The 19,143-nt window shown below is 36.4% G+C and overlaps 2 protein-coding genes across 2 annotated transcripts; both read left to right on the top strand.

Annotated features, from left to right (window-relative positions):
* Positions 1–1,589: 1,589 nt before the first annotated feature.
* Positions 1,590–7,420, top strand: LOC109052544 (MIT domain-containing protein 1-like). Its single transcript, XM_042730915.1, has 6 exons — positions 1,590–1,738; positions 1,827–1,913; positions 2,046–2,158; positions 2,262–2,322; positions 2,501–3,124; positions 7,282–7,420. Exons 1-5 carry the CDS (start codon positions 1,694–1,696, stop codon positions 2,519–2,521), a joined length of 327 nt encoding a protein of 108 aa, XP_042586849.1. The 5' UTR covers positions 1,590–1,693; the 3' UTR covers positions 2,522–3,124; positions 7,282–7,420.
* On the top strand, positions 6,933–19,087 carry cracdla (cracd like a). Its single transcript, XM_019069969.2, has 11 exons — positions 6,933–7,423; positions 8,996–9,067; positions 9,177–9,303; positions 9,989–10,124; positions 10,238–10,399; positions 10,617–10,685; positions 10,796–10,984; positions 12,224–13,622; positions 15,461–16,419; positions 17,781–17,892; positions 17,973–19,087. The coding sequence occupies exons 2-11, from the start codon at positions 9,010–9,012 to the stop codon at positions 18,170–18,172; spliced, it is 3,411 nt and encodes a 1,136-aa protein (XP_018925514.2). The 5' UTR covers positions 6,933–7,423; positions 8,996–9,009; the 3' UTR covers positions 18,173–19,087.
* Positions 19,088–19,143: the final 56 nt, after the last annotated feature.

Genomic DNA, 19,143 nt, shown 5'->3' with positions numbered 1-19,143 from the left:
GGGAGTAATTGGGCAGATTTTCATAATAATATCTACTATTTCATAAGAATATTGCTATATAATTTGTTTTCCTATGCAATTCTTTTGTCTCCCAAAATGCATAAAACAGTAAACATGCTTTTAGTCCTGTTGTCCTCTACAGTCGACATGTGTAAAATTATGTCCTGTTTCATAACAGGAAGTCATATTTCGATTTGAAGCCCCATAAACATTTTCCTGATATGTTGATTTATGACAAACAAAAAAGTTAATCAGATTTAAATAATTACAAAATATTATCATATTTCTATAAGGATGTACAGTCAGGTACAGGTAAAAACCAATCCTGCTTAGGGCACCCATTTGGCCAGCAGCGGCCCTGTGTCCTCACACAATTATTTAGATAATTCCCCTCATTTTAACTACATAAAAATGGATATGACACTCTATGTCATGAATGCTATTTATTTTTCCTACATTAGTTGTACCTTTGCATTTATTTAAATCAATTAAAGTTGATACATGTTATCTTTATTATAAGTCCATTTAACCACAGCACATTTATGCCACATATTTGCACACATTGCATTCATTGGCCTTTTTTTTTTTTTTTTACATAAAAGCTCACTAATGCAGCAAAAATAAATGTGTTTAAATTTAAGCAGGCCTATATGCATTAAATATAGAATTTTAATATATAATATAGTTTCTGTAGATATCTGGACAATGAATTATTGAATGATCCATTGTTATAATTCATAACATAACTGGGCTGAACCATTTTATTGACTTTTAATTTATGGACTTTTATTGTCCAGCGGAAGCGAGAACTGGTCCTTCAACATAAAAGAAACGGATGTATTCAAACTTTAGTTCCCACCGGGAGAGTAAAAACACACAACAGCTTCTGATTTAAAATAAGTTGTTTTCGCTCCAAAAGTTGTATTCGCCTTAGAAGAAAATTGACACGCGCTCGTATAATTAATTTTAAATATGTAAATATGCCTTCATTGATTTAGTGTTACTTTAGATTACGAAAACCCTCCAAAGTCGAGTGTTTTTAAGATTTATTTTCCTGGATGGATGGCGTTGACAGTGAAGCGCTACTCATAACAGAACACCAGGAGGCTCTGGTGTGCAGCCAGGAGGGGATCCAGCTCCTGCTGGATGCTCTGAAAGGTATGCCAAGAGTTTGGAAATGGTAAATTGCTGATGGAGTTAGAAGGTAGTCTTAATATGATCACAGTTTTCCTAGCTGTAAAAGATGATTCAAAGAAGGTCCACTACCGAGAGAAGATCAAGGGTTACATGGACCAAGTAGAACAGATCAAAGACCATGTGAACAAACTGAAAGAAGGTTGGTTAAGCAATAATGAAACCAGGGGTTTTCAAACTGGGCTCCGGGAACCTACAGGGGGCTGCAAGGGACTGTGGAAAAAGTTGGGAGAAAAACTATTTTAAAAATGATAAGAAATAAATTACAATATTAATCGTTTACTGTATTAATGAGGCTTTTATGCATGAAAATATACAGCTATATGTAAGGAATGAAGACCCCTGTCTTAAACCACCTTTGCTCTTCACATTGGCTGCGCTTTCTCGTTGTTGTGTCGTCTGTCAGAGATAGCTGACAGTTCCACTGGTTTCAGCTACGAATCCCTCCTCAAACCCTACATCAGAGACGGACTGACTGAAGTCTGGGTGCAGGACCCTTATGTTCGGCATGTCCATCTACTACAGTGATGCTCCTGAATATACAGTATAGCACAAAAGACTATATTACAGAGTGAATGAACAGTGCAGTAATATATCTCAGAATGATAAATTACAAATGTTCTCCTTTGTAGTTGTATAACTTCCTTCGTTTCTGTGAAATGCTGCTGAAATGCCAGTGTAAAGTAAAGACGATTCACCTTCTGACCTCACAGGATGAGGTAAGGCTCTCCCGCTTCTACAAATCGTTTTATAGTTGCACTGACTAACACACAGAAAACAGTGTACAATGTATAGCAATTTGTTCATCAGAGGCTTTCATTAAAGTTGACCTTAATCTCGTGGTTTTCCAGGACAGCTCTGCTCAGCAAACCACTGCCCTTGCAGAAATAAAGCAGTCGCTGCAGAGTCAAAATGTCTGTCTGGACGTCCAGTACTCATCTACTATTCATGACAGGGAGATCAGGTACATCTCAAATCATTCTCATTTACTGTATGTTACAGAAAACACACTGGAGGATAATGTGCCTATACTCTTTCTGTTCCATATATTCATTTTGTTTTCTCAGGTTTAATAACGGGTGGATTATTAAGATCAGCAGGGGACTTGATTATTTCAAAAAACCAAAGGTACCACCTAAGTGAAACATAAACCTGTGAAATATATATATATATATATATATATATATATATATATATATATATATATATATATATATATATATATATATATATATATATAACTGTTATTTGTGCATGTTTGCATAATGGATGTATAAAAGACATTTTCCCCCTCTTTTTTTTGTAGGATACTGTGATTATGATCTGAGAGAGTGTCATGAGACTACTGTGGACATTTTTCATACAAAACACACTAAGAAGACATAATCTTGATTTGAATGCAATCCGCACAAACTAACCCGGATGACTGGAAATGTGCCTTTTGATCCCATTTACAGCTTTTAAATAACGCGAAAGGAGTGATATTTTATTGCCTGTTTAAAAAAGTTCTGATATGAACTATTATTGTAGTAATTCCAACGATAGTAATTGCTATTACTTCTATTCTGCTGGTTTGAAAAAATGTATGCACTAGTATATGATGGGCTGATTGATACTGATATGTATTTATTATATGTTTGCTATTATAAGTGCATTTGTAAATAAGGTGGTAGTCTGTAAAATGTTCTTCACTAGTTTGTGCCCTTAATAATAACGATTTGCAAACATATCCTGTGCAGCTGCAGAGCCCTCCTGTGGTCACTGGGCGAACCTCCAGTCGTGGTGTAAAAGGGAATGATTTGCGTTATATTGCAGCATCACGTGAAGAATCGCTTGATAGGACGGTGTGTTGCTCCACCGGCTCAGTTAAAGAGCAAGCGAATGCCAGAGATCACCTCACCTGCACTCTCTCTATGATTTACAGCAGTATGTGAGTATACGCGACTACATTATATTTACATGAAGTTTTAGGACAGTCGTGTGTCAGTTATCGTTGTCATTCTGATTTAAGATATTGTTTGTTATAGTGGTTACGGTAAGTTTGTGTTATGTATTTTTTTTTTTAAATTGGAACTCATAAATATGCGGGAATTGTGACGTGTACAGATTGTAAAAATCGATAACCCATATAATTTCATGCGTTTCTGAATATCTTTTTATATGAATTCATATTTATATGGGCCACTTGATTTGGGGCATTCATACTGTAAAATGCTTGCAATTTGTGAAAGGACTGATGACTGGTGATATATATATATATATTCAAAAGCAGTCGGTTGTGGTGTTGTATTTGTTTGCTTGGACATGTTTGTATGAGTTATTGCTTCTCTTGCCCGTCATATTAGAAACCATTAGTTGTGATGAAACACGCTTGAATTCCCTGCAGGAGGAGATTAAATCTATAATCGCCCTTAATCTCGATATGTGCTCCTCTTCTCAGTTCATGAAAAATATAAAGCGTTGTCTCTAAATAACACTATTCATCTCTCAAGGGAACATACTGGAGTGATGATGGTCATGATGGTGAATCTTATGAAACATGTCCAGGACATATTAAGATTTTTTTTTGAATTGAGACAGTATTTTCATGAGAATTCAGCATGATTCCCCTGTAATACAGTTTAGGTTTTGTTTGTTTATTGTTGTTTTTAAATAATTTTACGTTGCATTTTTAGCAATTTTGAGATTTTTATTTATTTTTTTATTGGGTAAGTGTTGTACTTAATTTCCATAAAACAATGTCACAATGCTCCAATATTCCGGTGCAAAAATGTAATTTCATATGATTTTGAAGTGAAATATTTAACCAACGTTCTTTAGTTCTTTAGTATTTTAATGGTAGTACTGAACATGTTAACTAAACTTAACTAAAACTAAAACCATTAAAAAAATAAATAAAAAAATTTGGAATAAACTTCTGGGAATAAAATAAAACACTTATTTTATTTATACAGCTACTTGTCAAGAAAACATTTTTCAATTTCTTAACTTGATGTACTAAAATAACTAAAAATACAACTGGAATAAATTTAATAAAAACTATGTAGACATAGTTGAGAAAAAACAATATGTGGACATATTTGAGAAAAAAATAACAAAAAAGACAAAAACACAACTAAATTACTAAAACCGTAACCAAAATCAAAAAGTAAAATAAAACCAATTCAAAATATTGTTCAGCAATAACAATAAAATTAAAATTAAGAATATTAAAAAACTTAACAAAAACTATAACAGTATTTTAATAATACTAAAATCCACTATATTAATTTAAGAGGTCTAGGTGTTTGAATCCAACACTGCTCGAGGAAACAAGCATTGGTGTCACTCAAAACATACAGCCCTTATAACAACTAGCACTAGTCTCCTCTATTGCATTTTAATTACCTTAAAAACAAAAAAACAAGTTACTATAACAAAAACATTATATAATATTATTACTATTACAGATATATTGAAACACAATCTCTAAGCTGCATGCAATGTGCTTCAACTATGAAAACAGATAAAATACTGTATGCACATAATACATATAACATTTTTGCCACAGACCACCAGATTAGGAGGAAATTCGAAGGAAAATATATAAATCAAATCAGATTATGGCATGAATGCAAGCAAGCAGGCAATACATATCTGAAACAATTCAGCATGCTATGTCAATATATTTTCTTGTCCAGCAATAATCGGAGGAAGGTGTCAGCAATAGTAAAACATTCCATAGAAAATCTGGTTTTGCGTTGAAAGAGGCATACAGTATGTGCAGAATACTTTTGCTTCCCTTCAATATGCATGTCTGAATATGAAAATATAAATTGACGGATGGATTATATTGAAGGCCTGGCTGGCTGAAAGTCACCCAGATGTCGAGCTGACTTTTGTCCAGTAGGAGGAAAGGAGAGGGATTTGTGGCCAACTCTGGATCCTGACACAGATTTATGCCTGTATCTGGGGCAAAGCTGCTCTGTGCTTTGTGGAGTGCCAGATACAAAATGTTTAATCCTCAGAGATAATGGGTAGTTTAATGAGAGAGTGACATTTTTAGGGTTAAAAAGTCAGTGAAGGAGACGTACATGTCTACATGTATTTGTACAATGGACCCAGTACTTTCTTTTGAGAGCCTTGTCTGTCATTTCTTTACCTCACCTTTTAAACATTTCAAATAGGCTGTAGCCTACTTTCACAGTTACTTATAGTAACACAGGAGGGAGTTGAAAGCTCCTGTCCTTGTCTGCACAGAAGGAAAGGAAGCACATCATCTGTTCAGCTCCACCGTCTCACCTAAGTGTATGAATCTAAACCTGCTTATGATTTCTGCATCACAGATAGCAGTATCTGCTCACTTCTTTTTTGTTGTGCACACAATACTGAGAAGTAGATCGTGAGTCTGGTTCAGATGTGGTTTAATAAGTGGTTATTAACTGACTAGTCTTCCATGATATGGTCAAATATTTATAAAATAACTAAGCTCATGTATCTAAGACAGCTAAATATAGGCTTATGATATTTTCAAATGTTATTGTTGAATTCATCTTCATCTGTCACTTGGTAATATGGCTAATACTAATTTTTTTTGTATATATATTTTACAATTTTAATATAAAACATATAGTTGTTTATTCCTGTGATGCAAAACCGTATTTTCAGCATCATTTCTCCAGTCTTTGGTGTCTCATTATCCTTCAGAAATCATTCTAATATGATGATTTGGTGCTCAAAAACATTTATTACTATTATCAGTGTTTTTGAGGAATCCTTTTTTCAGGATTCTATGATAAATAGAAAGTTCAAAATAACAGTATATGTATTTGAAATAAAACAGCTTTTGTAACATTAAAAATGTCTTTACTGTCACTTTTGATCAATTTAATTTGTGCCTTTGCGGAATAAAAGTATTAAAAATAAAATAAAACAAGCTAAATTTAAAATACATACAAAATAAAGAAGAAAAAAAGATCAATGCATAATTATACTGTAATACAGAGTATGTCAAGTATGTACAGAATTCATGATGAATCATTAAAGTTTAGAAACAAAAGAATTTAACCATATATGTGACCCTGGACCACAAAACCAGTCATAAGGGTAAATTTCTCAAAATTGAGGTTTATACTTCATCCGAAAGCTGAATAAATAAGCTTTCCCTTGATGTATGGTTTGTTAGGATAGGACACTATCTGGCCGAGATACAACTATTTGAAATAATTTGACCCATACAGTGTATTTTTGTCTATTGCTAAAAATATGCCCCAGCGACTCAAGACTGGTTTTGTGTTCCAGGGTCACAAATAAAGTATACGTACATATTTCGACAAACAATTCCTTACAAAAAGAAAGTATTTACATACAGGCATCCACACACGCACACACAGAAAGAAATTCAGACCACAATCATAATGACATTTAAGAAAAAAAGACAATGAATGGGTCCCAGATCTCCAAAAATATACAAAAGTAATCATTTCTTTCTAAAAATCATACTGACCTCAGAGTTTTGAATTGTAGTGTATATACAGTACACAAAAACAGAAGATGAATTTTTCATCCATGTTTAGTGACCCTTGAGTGGAACATGACGGTGTTTAAATGATTTGCATACAAAAACTGACCTACTCTGACGTGTGGATGCAAATGCATGACACAAACCACAGTTGTTCGGTCGTCTTAACCGTGATTCTGCTGTTTCTTTAACAAATCATTTACAAACACAAGAGGAATATAAATCAGATGTGATGCTCTGGATGACTGGCTCTGTTCATGTTCATTTTTGATCAAATAGCTTCCTTATGCTCTTGCTATCAACATATACACACGTGCTGTTGTTGATAAGAGTGCCGAGTGGTGATGTCTTCACTCGGCCAGCAGCAGCAGCACACTCTCTCTGCTCCAAAAGCTGTTTAGTGTTTAGTAAGAAGCTTAGGCATGCAGGGAAAGCATGAGTTGCCAGTCAGTGTGTGTCCATCTCCTTACTGCCAAACATCAAATCCATCAGTTTGTCTCTTTGTCAGAGCCTGATTTTCCTTTCCCTTGCTTTCTTTTTTTCAGTAGTTCCTCTCCTGATTTTGCTTTCTCCGGTCTGTCTTTCAGTTCCTCCATCTCTCTGCATGTTAGTGATTGGGACAGAGCTGCCATGGTTCATAGGATGTAAGGACATAATGTGTGTCTTTTAAAAGGAAGAACAGAAGCTAAATCACACAGAAAAGAGGAAAGAAGGATTTATACTGACAAAGTAAGTGATGTCATTTTTCATGCTTAATATTATTTGAAGTAGCCTACATATGTTTTGTTGTCCAGGGTAACTATAGTACAGCATCATTCATAGCAATTTCATTATTTATATATAATATATAAGTATTCAGTAAGTAATCAAAGTTTGGGGTCAATAATATATTTGTTTTTGAAAGAAAATATTGTTATTCCTCAAAACATTCCGCAATATTATAAAAGATCTCTATTTTAAATTTTAAAACCCAAAGGTTTTTAAGAAAATTCCTCAACTACATAAGAATTCAATCTTGTGTACTCAAACATGAAGACATATTTTATTTATTAATTTTAACATGTAGCAATAAGAAACATGTTGGAGTTTCTTCTGTGCGAATTAGGAAAGCAAGCACAGAGCAGCAAATGTCAAAAAAGGGATGGACTGGTTGGACTTTGCATGTTTCTTTTTTTTATATTGCATATCTGCATTATCAAGGCATGGTCAGTGATAAGAAAGGTTTGTTGTTATAATAATAAAGGATAGAGATGACCTAAGGTTGAAATAAGTGTGAATCACATTGTCCAAATAAAGGACACAGTCTCACATATTTCACTTAATGTCTATGTAAAAAGACAACTGGTTCTAAACAACTCCGTTTGACAATGATGAAAGAGTACTAAATTAATTACAATCTAGCTTGCATGCCAATGCTATCACACAAGCCTGTGGTTACTGAGCCCTGATTTAACACAGTCTGCATTTAATATGTGATTCATGCAGCACATAACAGATTTCATTCAAGTAAAATAAAAAAATCACTTATATACACTACCATTCAAAACTAAATTACAGTAAAAATAGGAACGCTGTGAAATATTATTACAATTTCAAGTAACTATTTTCTATTTTAATATATTTCAACTGTATTTATTCCAAAGCTGAATTTTCAGCAGCCATTACTCCAGGATTATTATTTTTTGTGGTAACTGGGATACAATTTTTTTTCAGTGTTCTTTGATTAATAGAAAGATCAAATGAGCAGTGTTTATTCGAAATAGAAATTTTCAAACATATATTTTTTTAAATGTCTTGACTGCCACTTTTGTTCAAGTTCATGCATCCGTGCTAAATTAAAGTATTAATTTCTTTAAAAAATATTAACTTAAATTTTGAACAGTATTGTATGCTGTTAACTAACATAACATCCATAATTTTCAGTAATGGAAAATCACATGGAAAATATGACTGCAGATAAACCTTTGGTCTCTGTTGGGTTGAGAAAGCCTTCTGTTATCAGATCCAGAATCTAGCCACGTTGCCACACCAGAGATATGACTTTCCTCTAGTATTTTACATGTCAATAAATTACTCGTTTGCTGCTCTCCTTTGTAAAACAACTACTTTACTCTACTGTGAATTTAAGAACAACAATTAACAGTTAATAGTTAGTAAACTATGATTTGTTGTTGTCCTAATACATTAATCTAGAACATTTCCTTTGGTAATTCCACTGACGTTTTCCAAACCCCGCCTGGATTTCTTTTTTACTCCTCATTCTGTCTCATCTGATTTCTGTGTAACTGTCCTCATTAACAGCTGTACCGGTGAAGATGAATGTTCTGGAGGCTTCAGGAGACCCAGAGGGAGAAGGCAGTGACGACTTAACAGGTCAGAAATCTTTCAGTAAAGCTCAATGCTGTCATCATTTAAAACAGTTTCTGTTTTTTTATAATATATGACATACTATTCTAAAGGCATTAATATGTTTGATGTTTAGGAAGGAAGAAGTCCAGGTTAAAGTCTAAGTCACGCCTGCTGGGGAAGATAAGGAGGAAACAGGATGATAGCGGCATGAAGCCGAGTCAGTCTGAAAGTGACATCACACGGAGTGTGGAAGACTCAGAGTAAGTGTTCACAGTGTCAGCATGGTGTGGTTTAAGAAAAGCTAAACTCACCAATGTTAACATCGACAAATTAAAAATGGACAATGTTTGATCATGAAGTAAAAATTTGAAGCACGTTAAAGCAATACAAGTTTTGATGATCCCTTGTGAAACTGAAGTGTACCTCGTTGCATTGAATGTAGTGTACTTCAAATCTTAAAAGTATATTTTTAAAAAAACTCTACTTGTAGATAATATAAATGAAATAAATGCTACTTAAGTGTATTTAAAAAGATGAAAACTTTCATGTTTCTTAACACACTAAAGCTCACTTAAAGTAAAGTTAAAAGTTTTGCTTTAAGTTATATTCTACATCTATGTTTTAATAGTATTTTGTCAAAGACTTGTTTTAATGACAAACTAAAGCGTAAAGTACTTGACTATAATTCCAAACCCAATGTGTTATTTGAATATTACATTCAAATGTAATATATTTGAAATGTACTAAATTGCAACTTCACCATTGCAATGAAATGCATATAAAAAAGTTCTAAATAATTGGGTCAGAACGCAGTCTCAGATTCAGCTAATTGCATTGAAAATACATTTAAACTATATATTATTTTCATAACAAATGCTCTTAAAAAAAAAAATTAACTTTTTTCGCAAGGGATAACATGCCCCTTTTTACATCTTTTCTTCAAAGTTGCTCCAAAGGAATGCTGGGATCCCGGGCATCTTCACATGACAGCATTTTTCATGCAGAGCACAGTCATTCGGACCCTGAACCACTAAGAATTCTGTCTCAAGAGAACATTCATGGCAAAATTCGAGCTCTGCAGGTAAGACAGATCACACACAAAACACTAAACAATCTTATTATAAACACTCATCAGTGTGACTGACGGAAATGTTTCGAACAGATTCTAAGATGATTTTTTTTTCGGTTGATCAGATGAAACTCCAACAGCAGAAGCTGCATTTAGGTCCTCGCCCACTTCTGTTGCCCATTAAACGGCGTGAAGACTTAGGTGGAAGTTCAGAAGGCGACAGCTTTTCTCATAGCCCCTCTGAAGTATCCCTTGGAGAAGGAATAAACATGAGCATATCGAACGAGGTGCTTTAACTATAATACAGTAGCATTTTAGTTTCTTTGTTGTGATAGTGTATTTGAGTGTATTGTCACTAATACATGTATGTGTTGGTGTTAAATGCATGTTTGATCATTAATCAAACATCTGCATGAGTTTGTGTGGCTCATTTTGTGTCTCCATTACTGCTGCTACTACCCCAGCCTAAATCTGATGTAAACTTCTATGTCATGATGTTTGCAGTTTTCTATCCCTCCCAAAAACCGTAGCACCTTGAGCTTAGCTGAAACAAAAAGTGAGGAGGAAGAACAGGTAGCCTGCTGCCATTTCACTGACGTGTTGACATTATACCTGTCATTCATATATTTGATTTATGGCTTAAATTTGAATATTGTCTAATGTCCCTTTTCCTTCCCTTCCAGGCCTCTTTACAGCCTCGGCCGGTCAGCCCAGCACCTGCACCCCTTTCCCCACTTGCCCTTAGCTCAGTGGACTTCAGCACTCCTCCACAATTCACTTCCCTCCTGGACAACTCTGCTGCCCGTCACCGTATGTCCCTCAAACCTAAGAACCAAAGAGCCAGTGCCAAGAACAGGAGGGTGACCACTTCGGTGAGCCTTTTTAATGGACCCTTCTAAACTTATTATCCATTGGTATCCATTAGCATCACCCAGGTTCCCTCGACAAAAAGCCAGTCTGAATTTTCCACTGGCTTTTGAAATATTGTAGGAAGTAAGTTTTGTTCATCAAAAATTCATCAGCCTTTATAAATTTTAAAACTTAAATACAATCGCCAGTAGTAAAAAGTTAAAAACTCTTTCAGTCTTTATTTTAAATCTACAAGTTGGAAAGCTTGAATTAGCATAGTTAGAAAAGTGAACACGAGGCTATGAAAGTAGACTAGTTAGTAGATAAGTTTACATGCTTGGTAGGGCTGGGCGATATATCTAACGATATAATGATGCGCATCTAGTCAGTAAAGCCGGTTCCCTGATTAGCGCTAAATCGCCATCAACTGATGGCATTTAATAGACAGAGCCGTAGATCACTGACAAGCTACGCAATATCGGGTTCATTATCGCAGATGTATCGCCTTCGATAATGAACGCGATATTGCGTACCTTGTCAGTGATCTACGGCTCTGTCTATTAAATGCCGCTCCATTTGAAAGCAGGTGATGGCGATTTAGCGCTAATCAGGGAACCGGCTTTACTGACTAGATGCGCATCATTATATCGTTAGATATATCGCCCAGCCCTAATGCTTGGCATGATGATGTTTAGTGTTCTCAATGACCTCTGTAGTCTCATTTAGCCACTTGTAAACAGCCTTATTTTTAAATACTTCTAAAAATCAAGAGTGTCTGCGCCAATAGCCTGGTGGGCAGCACGCCGAAATATGACACAGTTGCTTTTTGGGTGTCCAGAGTTTGAATCCCGCCTCGTAGACCTTTCCCGAACTCGTCCCTCTCTCTCCCACTTGCCTCCTGTCAGATCTCCTTGTCTTATAAAGAAAAAAGAAAAGAAAAAGAAAATTCATCAGTGGGGTATTACTGATGTATTTTATGTTGTAGAATAAAATGTGGAAATATCATGAGCTTGTGTTAACTACAGAACTTATTTTATGCATTTAGCCAAAAACCCTTTGACTTGAGGACAATGGAAGCAGAAGTTCAAAGATCCTAATTTCTGGGTTTTAGGACTTCTTCCCGAAACACTCTAATGCTTGTGGAAGATCAGAAATTTTAAATATTCTTTTCCATTTAGTTCATATTTAGTTCATGTAGTTCATATTCCCACAGTTCATATTTAATAGATCTTCTATATTTGTACATTGCACTTCCTGTGTAGGCTGGAAGCAGAGCGCGATCTGAGAGTTTGAACAGTCTGGACCAATCGGTGACTACTACGGAGGAAGAGACTCTCGTGAAAGAGATACCTCGTGCTCGCTCGTATTCCTCGCAGGTCTTACGGGGGGAGAGGCTTACGACTTCAAAAATCAAGAGTCCAGTTCCAGTTTCACCTTTAATGTCTCTGCAGACTTCTGGAGATAGTAGACAAGTTTCTGCTGAACCTGAGATTGAGAGAAACATCCTGTCCACATCACCTCCAAGCCCTAGGCTACGGGAAACAACTTCAGCTGCGTCACCAGTAGCCAAACCACCAATCCCAGTGGTGCCAATTGACAAAAAGGGAAAAGGAGAAGTGAGTGAGATGCTCAGTAGCTCCAAACTACTCAAGAACACCCAAAGTAACATTGTGTCAACTGTAAGCCCACCTGTAAGACCAAGTGTAACTACCACACCAGAATTGAGTCCGGTGAACGATAAGTCTAATGCTGTGCTAAATCAAACCAAGATGGATAAAAACAATGTTCAGAATGCAGTAAATATAGAGAAAAACCCAGCCTCTACTCATGCTCCAACCAATTTGATTTGTGGAGTAAATCTGAGACCATCATCTCTGAGGAGAACTATACCTTCCACAGATGACAAACATGAGTCCAGGACCCTTCAGCCAGTCAGCACAGTGTCAGCTGTTAGTCACGAAGATCACACTCAAACAGAATCCATAAAACGCCAAAGAACTGTGTCTGGTTCCTTCCACTTTAATGTCCCCTCAGACAAGAGTCAAGAGCGGCCGAGGACTGCAAGCTTCACTGGAGTAGTTGGACAAGCTGGACTGAAAAAGGAACCTCCATCTCCTGCCAAACCTCCTTTAAATATCAAGATAGAGCCTCAAGTAAGTTCACAAGTCGAGAAAACAATAAAAGGCCCATCTGCTAACTTACCACCGATTTCAAAGAAGGAAGACAAAACAGACAATTCTCCAGTGATACCAACAAAGTTCACTGATCTAGCAAAGAGCCGTTCTCAGGCCCCGGATGTGGAGGAGAGTCAGGACAACGAGAAGCAGGAGATTGGGGTAGAGGCTACTGAAGAAGGAGTACAGGAGGTGGAGGTGGCAGAAGAGGCAGTTGAGGATGTGATGGAAGATGTGACTGTGGGAAAAGAGAGAGAGGCTACAAATGCATTCGGAGTGAAGCTTCGCTCTACCTCTCTTTCGCTAAAGTTTCGCTTAGAGAAAGCTCAATCAGAAGATAGAGTAAAACACCACAGTGCATCGATTTCACCTGCGGCCTCACAATCTGATTCATCCAGCTATGTGCAACCTGAAGACCATTCCTCCGGTTTGCCACCTAAGAATTTCTGTAGAGACAAAGACAGAGCTGGCGTCCTCCGACAGGCTGGTGAGTTTCTTTTTGTGGTTCCCCAAGGTGCATGAAGATTAAGCCTCTGGCCTATTTAGTTGAAATTATGACAAATGTGAACAGCTACATATCCTATGAGAATGATGATCCAGGTCATACCAGGAAACAGCCTGCGCTTGTCTGAGTCTGAGCATTTAGAAAGCTGATTTGTCTAAATGTTTAATTGTGCGCGTCTGTAATTACACTGATGGCGGTTACTCAACTGAGTACACAAAAGGTAGATTGGGCTCATAGATCTCTGTTTAAATTATACAGTACCTTGTCTTATTGAACTAACAATGGAGTTTACTAAATCAATAAACCAGTAAAGTATTTATTACCTTTATTGCCTATTAATGATTAGTTGATTTTAGTAAAATTTAAAAAGAATACCAACCAGCAGAATAGTACAGTAAATAGTGATACATGATTATTATAAAATCGTAAAGAATTGTGAACCTGGACCACAAAACCAGTCTGAAGTTGTTGGGGTATATTTGTAGCAATAGACAAAAATACACTGTATGGGTCAAAATTATTGATTTTTCTTTAATGACAAAAATCATTAGGATATAAGTAAAGATCATGTTCCATGAAAATATTTTGTACATTTCCTACTGTACATATATTAAAACTTAATTTAGAACTTCATTTGGACGACTTTATAGGCGATTTTCTGAATATTTCGATTTTTTGCACCCTCAGATTCCAGATTTTCAAATAGTTGTTATCTCGGCCAAATATTGTCCCATCCTAACAAACCATACATCAGTGGAAAGCTTATTTAGATGATGTATAAAAATCAAAAATCTTGAAAAAATCTTAAGACTGGTTTTGTGGTCCAGGGTCACAATTTAGGTATTACAGTATAAAAATTAACCATGGTGTAGTAACCATGTTTATTTTTATTTATTTATTTATTTTTTTTTTGACAATTTGATTGCCATTTGTATTAATGACAAGTTCTGTCATGAAACTCTAGATGGTCCAGGCTGATGGGTCCTTAAAGGGCAGGTTCACCCAAAAATGAAAATTAGGCTGCATTTTACTCACCCCCGAGGTATCCTAGGTGTATATGACTTTCTTCTTTCAGACAAATCCAGTCGGAGTTCTATTAAAAATTGTCTTTGATCTTTCAAGCTCCATCATTGCAGTAAGCAGGTGTTGCATTGCTTCAGTCCAAAAGATGTGAAATAAAAAGTGCCCTTTCATAAAAAAAAAAGTGTCTCACACAGCTCCGGCGGGTGAACAAAGGCCTCCTGTAGCGAATCAATGCGTTTGTATTTGTATGTATTTGCAGTAGCACGTTCCTGTACTTGCTTGCAGCAGCAGCAGCGATAATCTACAATTACAGCAATAAGCAACAGCAGCAGCAATTCAACGGCTTAGCATATCTATTCCATCAAGACCAAAACATTTACATTGTCATATCCATTACCATGCTAAAATCTTCTGAGAGTTGTCATGATAGAACAACAGTTTTACTACAAATACCATGGTTAAACTATGGTTAGTGTAGCCAAACCATGGTTAATTTGTGGTAGCCATGGTTTAAATAAAATAACCATGTTTTATTTGTAGTAAATCCATGGTTAATTTTCATAAAGGCTTAACGCTCTGTTGCAATTCACTAATTGTCTATTTTTTAATAGCAATACTAAACAAAAAATGGTGCTACAACAACTTACAAGATGCATGCACATTAGCAAAATTTTGTGATAAAAAATGTCCTCTGTCCCTTATCAATAGTATTGCAATGCATGAAACACAGCTCACAGAGAAGTCACTGCTTTCGATTGGTCGACTGAGATTGATAAATAAATATTCTGCATTTTCAGAACCTCCTCAGCCCTCATCATCAGCCAGCAAATCTACTAAGATTGTACCTTCACCAGCTAAAGAAGGTACAGGCTTGCCTCCAGAAGAGACTACAGCGGTATCCTTTCAGGAGAACCCACCAGCATCTACTGCTTCAGAGGTGTCCTGGATGGAGATGGCCAGAGAGAAGACCAGAAGTCTCCAGCAGCTCTTTACCAGTAGACTGCCTGAGTTTCCTAGCTTGCAATCTCGTTCAACAACTTTGACTACAACACAACCACAAACCCAAACATCCACTTCACAAGCCAACCCAAGAATCACACAGAACATTTCAAGCCAGCCGACGACTACACAACCTATTTTGAGACCTACAGAAACAAAACCGCTGCCATCTCCACAGCATTCTGGAAAATCCACACAATCTGCCACTCAGTTGATGCAAACTCAGACTAGAACAACAACAAACCAAACTTCAGCAAATTCAAATCAGACTCAGACTGACAGTACCAGAGAAGTCCAGTTTCAGTCCAACACTCAAATGTTTAATTCAACAACAAAACCAACCCAGTCTACAGTAACATGCACATTGAATGTGCAAACCACTGCAGTAAACACAGCAAATCAGCCATCACAAGCATTGGCACCACAGACACCACCCATCCAGCCATCATCACCACTGCGAGCAGCATCACAGACCCCCACACAAGCTATACTGCGTCCCACAGCACCCCCAGGTTACCCATATCTGTCGTCAAGCCCAAAGTTAACGTCCCAACAGTCTGCCAATACTGTCTCAAAGGATCAGCCTCAGAATGAGGGGGGAGAGCCCAGTGTAATCTCAGGGAAAGCTGACAGGGCGTCTGCGTCTCAGGGGATAGGGACCGGGCCTGAAGATGGCAGACCAGTGTGGGCAGCAGGATTAGGAAACAAGACCTCGCTCTTACAGCGCTGGGAGAACCAAACAACTGCTGCAACCAAGGTATTATTGTTTATGTAATCTCTAAACACACTCAGTTTATTCAGTCATATATAAACCAGAGAAAGGGCACTTACTTCAGCCTCAGAAAAAGGAGTGATTGTTTCACATTAGTCTAATTTCCATCTGTGTCTTGCAAAAAAAACATTTTGGAGCATCAAAATGTTTACTGATTTAGCAGATGGAAATGTCTGTAAAATAAACTTTTTTAGTTTGTAAATTCAACTAATATCACATTGGAAAGTTCAAAAGAATGGCATTTATTTAAAATAGAAAACATATGTTGCATTATTAATGTCTTTACTGTCACTTTTCATCAATATAAATCATCCTTCCTTACAGGGATAGTTCTCCCAAAAATGAAAATTCTGTCATTAATTGCTCACCCTCATGTCGTTCCAAAGCCGCAACACCTTCATTCATCTTCCGAACACAAATTAAGATATTTTGGATGAAATCCATGAGCTTTCTGATCCCACATAGACAGTGATGCAACTGAATCATTCAAGGCCCTGAAAGGTAGTAAGGACATCATTAAAATAGTCCATGTAACATCAGTGGTTCAACTGTAATTTTATGATGCTAGGAGAATACTTTTGCGTGCAAAGAAAACAAAATAATGACTTTATTCAACAATTTCTTCTTCCGTGTCAGTCTTTGATGCGCATTCACAACAGTACCATGATGCATGTGTGGGGTGCTGCTGACCCAGAAGCCAGCGTTCTGACGTGGAACCAGAATGTGCTGCGCCTTGTTTACAAGAGGAAGATGCACATAAAACAGTCTTCGTAAACATGTCTGAAGATTTCGACATGACTTGCAACTTTTCGTTCATCCTTACTTATTCAAATCAGAATATGCAGACAATGAGATGGATGTTCTACTTAAGAACGTGTCAGTTGCGTTGCCATCTACTGTATGCAGGGTCAGAAAGCTCTCGAATTTCATCCAAAAATATCTTAATTTATGTTCCGAATGAACAAAGGTCTTACAGGTTTTTTACAACATGAGGGTGAGTAATTATTGACAGAATATTAATTTTTGGGTGAACTATCCTTTTGATAAAAGTGTTAATTTTTCTGCCCGAAAAAATATAAATGACCCCAAACATTAGAACAGTATAGTTAGAACAGTTAATATCATAATACAGTCAAATATCTGCAAATCAAAAATCACAAAATAAGACATTAATAATCCAGAGAGATCTAAGACTTTATGAATCATACATTTATAAATTAAAATAAAGGACTCTTTACGGAAGGGACCCCTGTATTATTTGCTCATAATATCTTGTACAGTATGTTCTGTTTGTGGTGTTTTGCTTTGTCAATTGTTTCAGATTTCCTCTTTACTAATTTCGATAGACAGGTGAGTCGAAGTCCACAGCAGAGTCCCAAACCACATCTCAATCTACAGCTCCTCTCAGACCGATCTCAAAGCTCTCAGGCACAGGATTCGACTCAAGTTTGCCAATGCGTAAGTGGGTTACATAATATCAGTTTTACATGACAGCTACAACTGAAGTATATGCTCATATATGGTGTCGATATTTCTAGAAGCATCAGTCTCTCCTGTTCCCACGAGGTCAGCAGACAGAGAGGATAAATGGCAGCAGCAATCAGAGCCACCATCATCGCCTTCATCATCACCTTCATCATCATCTCCTCTGCAGTCTGTCCGTGACGCTGCCCAACCATCCTGGATGGAGCTGGCCAAGAGGAAATCCCTGGCATGGAGTGATAAGACTATGGACTAAAAAAAAACATAGACATGGAAGAAAAGTGCAAAAAAAAAAAAAAAAAATTCAGAGTTGGATGCTGAGGTTGGAGGATCATCTGAGGGCATTTTCAAGCTAGCGTCTCCTGAAGTTGAGGTTTGCTTCATGTGAACTTCAGCAGACTTTGAAGTGGATGTTAAAGCAGTGTGTTCTGGAAGTGAACATGTATGCACAGTGCTTATGTATATTATTGAGGGAAAGTTGTACATTCATCAGTCAGTAAACCTCCTAATTGTGTTTGTCTTCTAAAACCTCATGTGAGCTGCTTGCGTTCTCTCCATGTGAAGTATGAATGTATGCACAGCAGATGGGTACCAACGAAACAAAGATGAGATGTTAATACTGTGAGATTAAAGTCATGTTCTCTTGCAACACTGGCTAACAGCTGCTGTATTTTGTAAATGCACCACAGTGCAGCACAACAGAACTGAGTGAGAACGTAGATCAGAGATGGAAGGGGAGCGAAACAAATTCATGTTGAGACTCAATCAAAAGCACCCTGAGTGAGATCTCAGGAAGAGAACAAGATGTATTTTACCTACTCACACGTGTGCAGACACACAAAAACAATAACGGTCTCCCATGTAATATTTTGCAATATGTAATGTTTCTCAGGTTTAACACATTGTATCATTGTTTTCGTGTGAAAATTATTAATATGATTATTTCCTTTCCAATGACAAATTTTATTTATTTGCATGAATTATATCTAAGAATTTGTATGTATTGTGACATTATATCACCTGTTGATTTTCTGACACGTATTAGATTTGAAGATTTCTGTTCATTTCTGTTAAATGTTAAATTATGTGACTGTAAGAATATTTCAAATTACTTGGAACTTGCTTTTGAAAATACCAACTCAACTTCCTTCACCAATAAATTAATCTCACTAAATCTGGGACATGTGATTTATAATTTATCATAAATATAACATATCAATAACACAA

Source organism: Cyprinus carpio, chromosome B9, assembly GCF_018340385.1.
Source record: "Cyprinus carpio isolate SPL01 chromosome B9, ASM1834038v1, whole genome shotgun sequence".
In the NCBI taxonomy this organism is placed as follows: domain Eukaryota; kingdom Metazoa; phylum Chordata; class Actinopteri; order Cypriniformes; family Cyprinidae; genus Cyprinus; species Cyprinus carpio.
The sequence above is the reverse complement of the archived record's forward strand: the minus strand, read 5'-3'. Positions and strand labels throughout refer to the sequence as shown.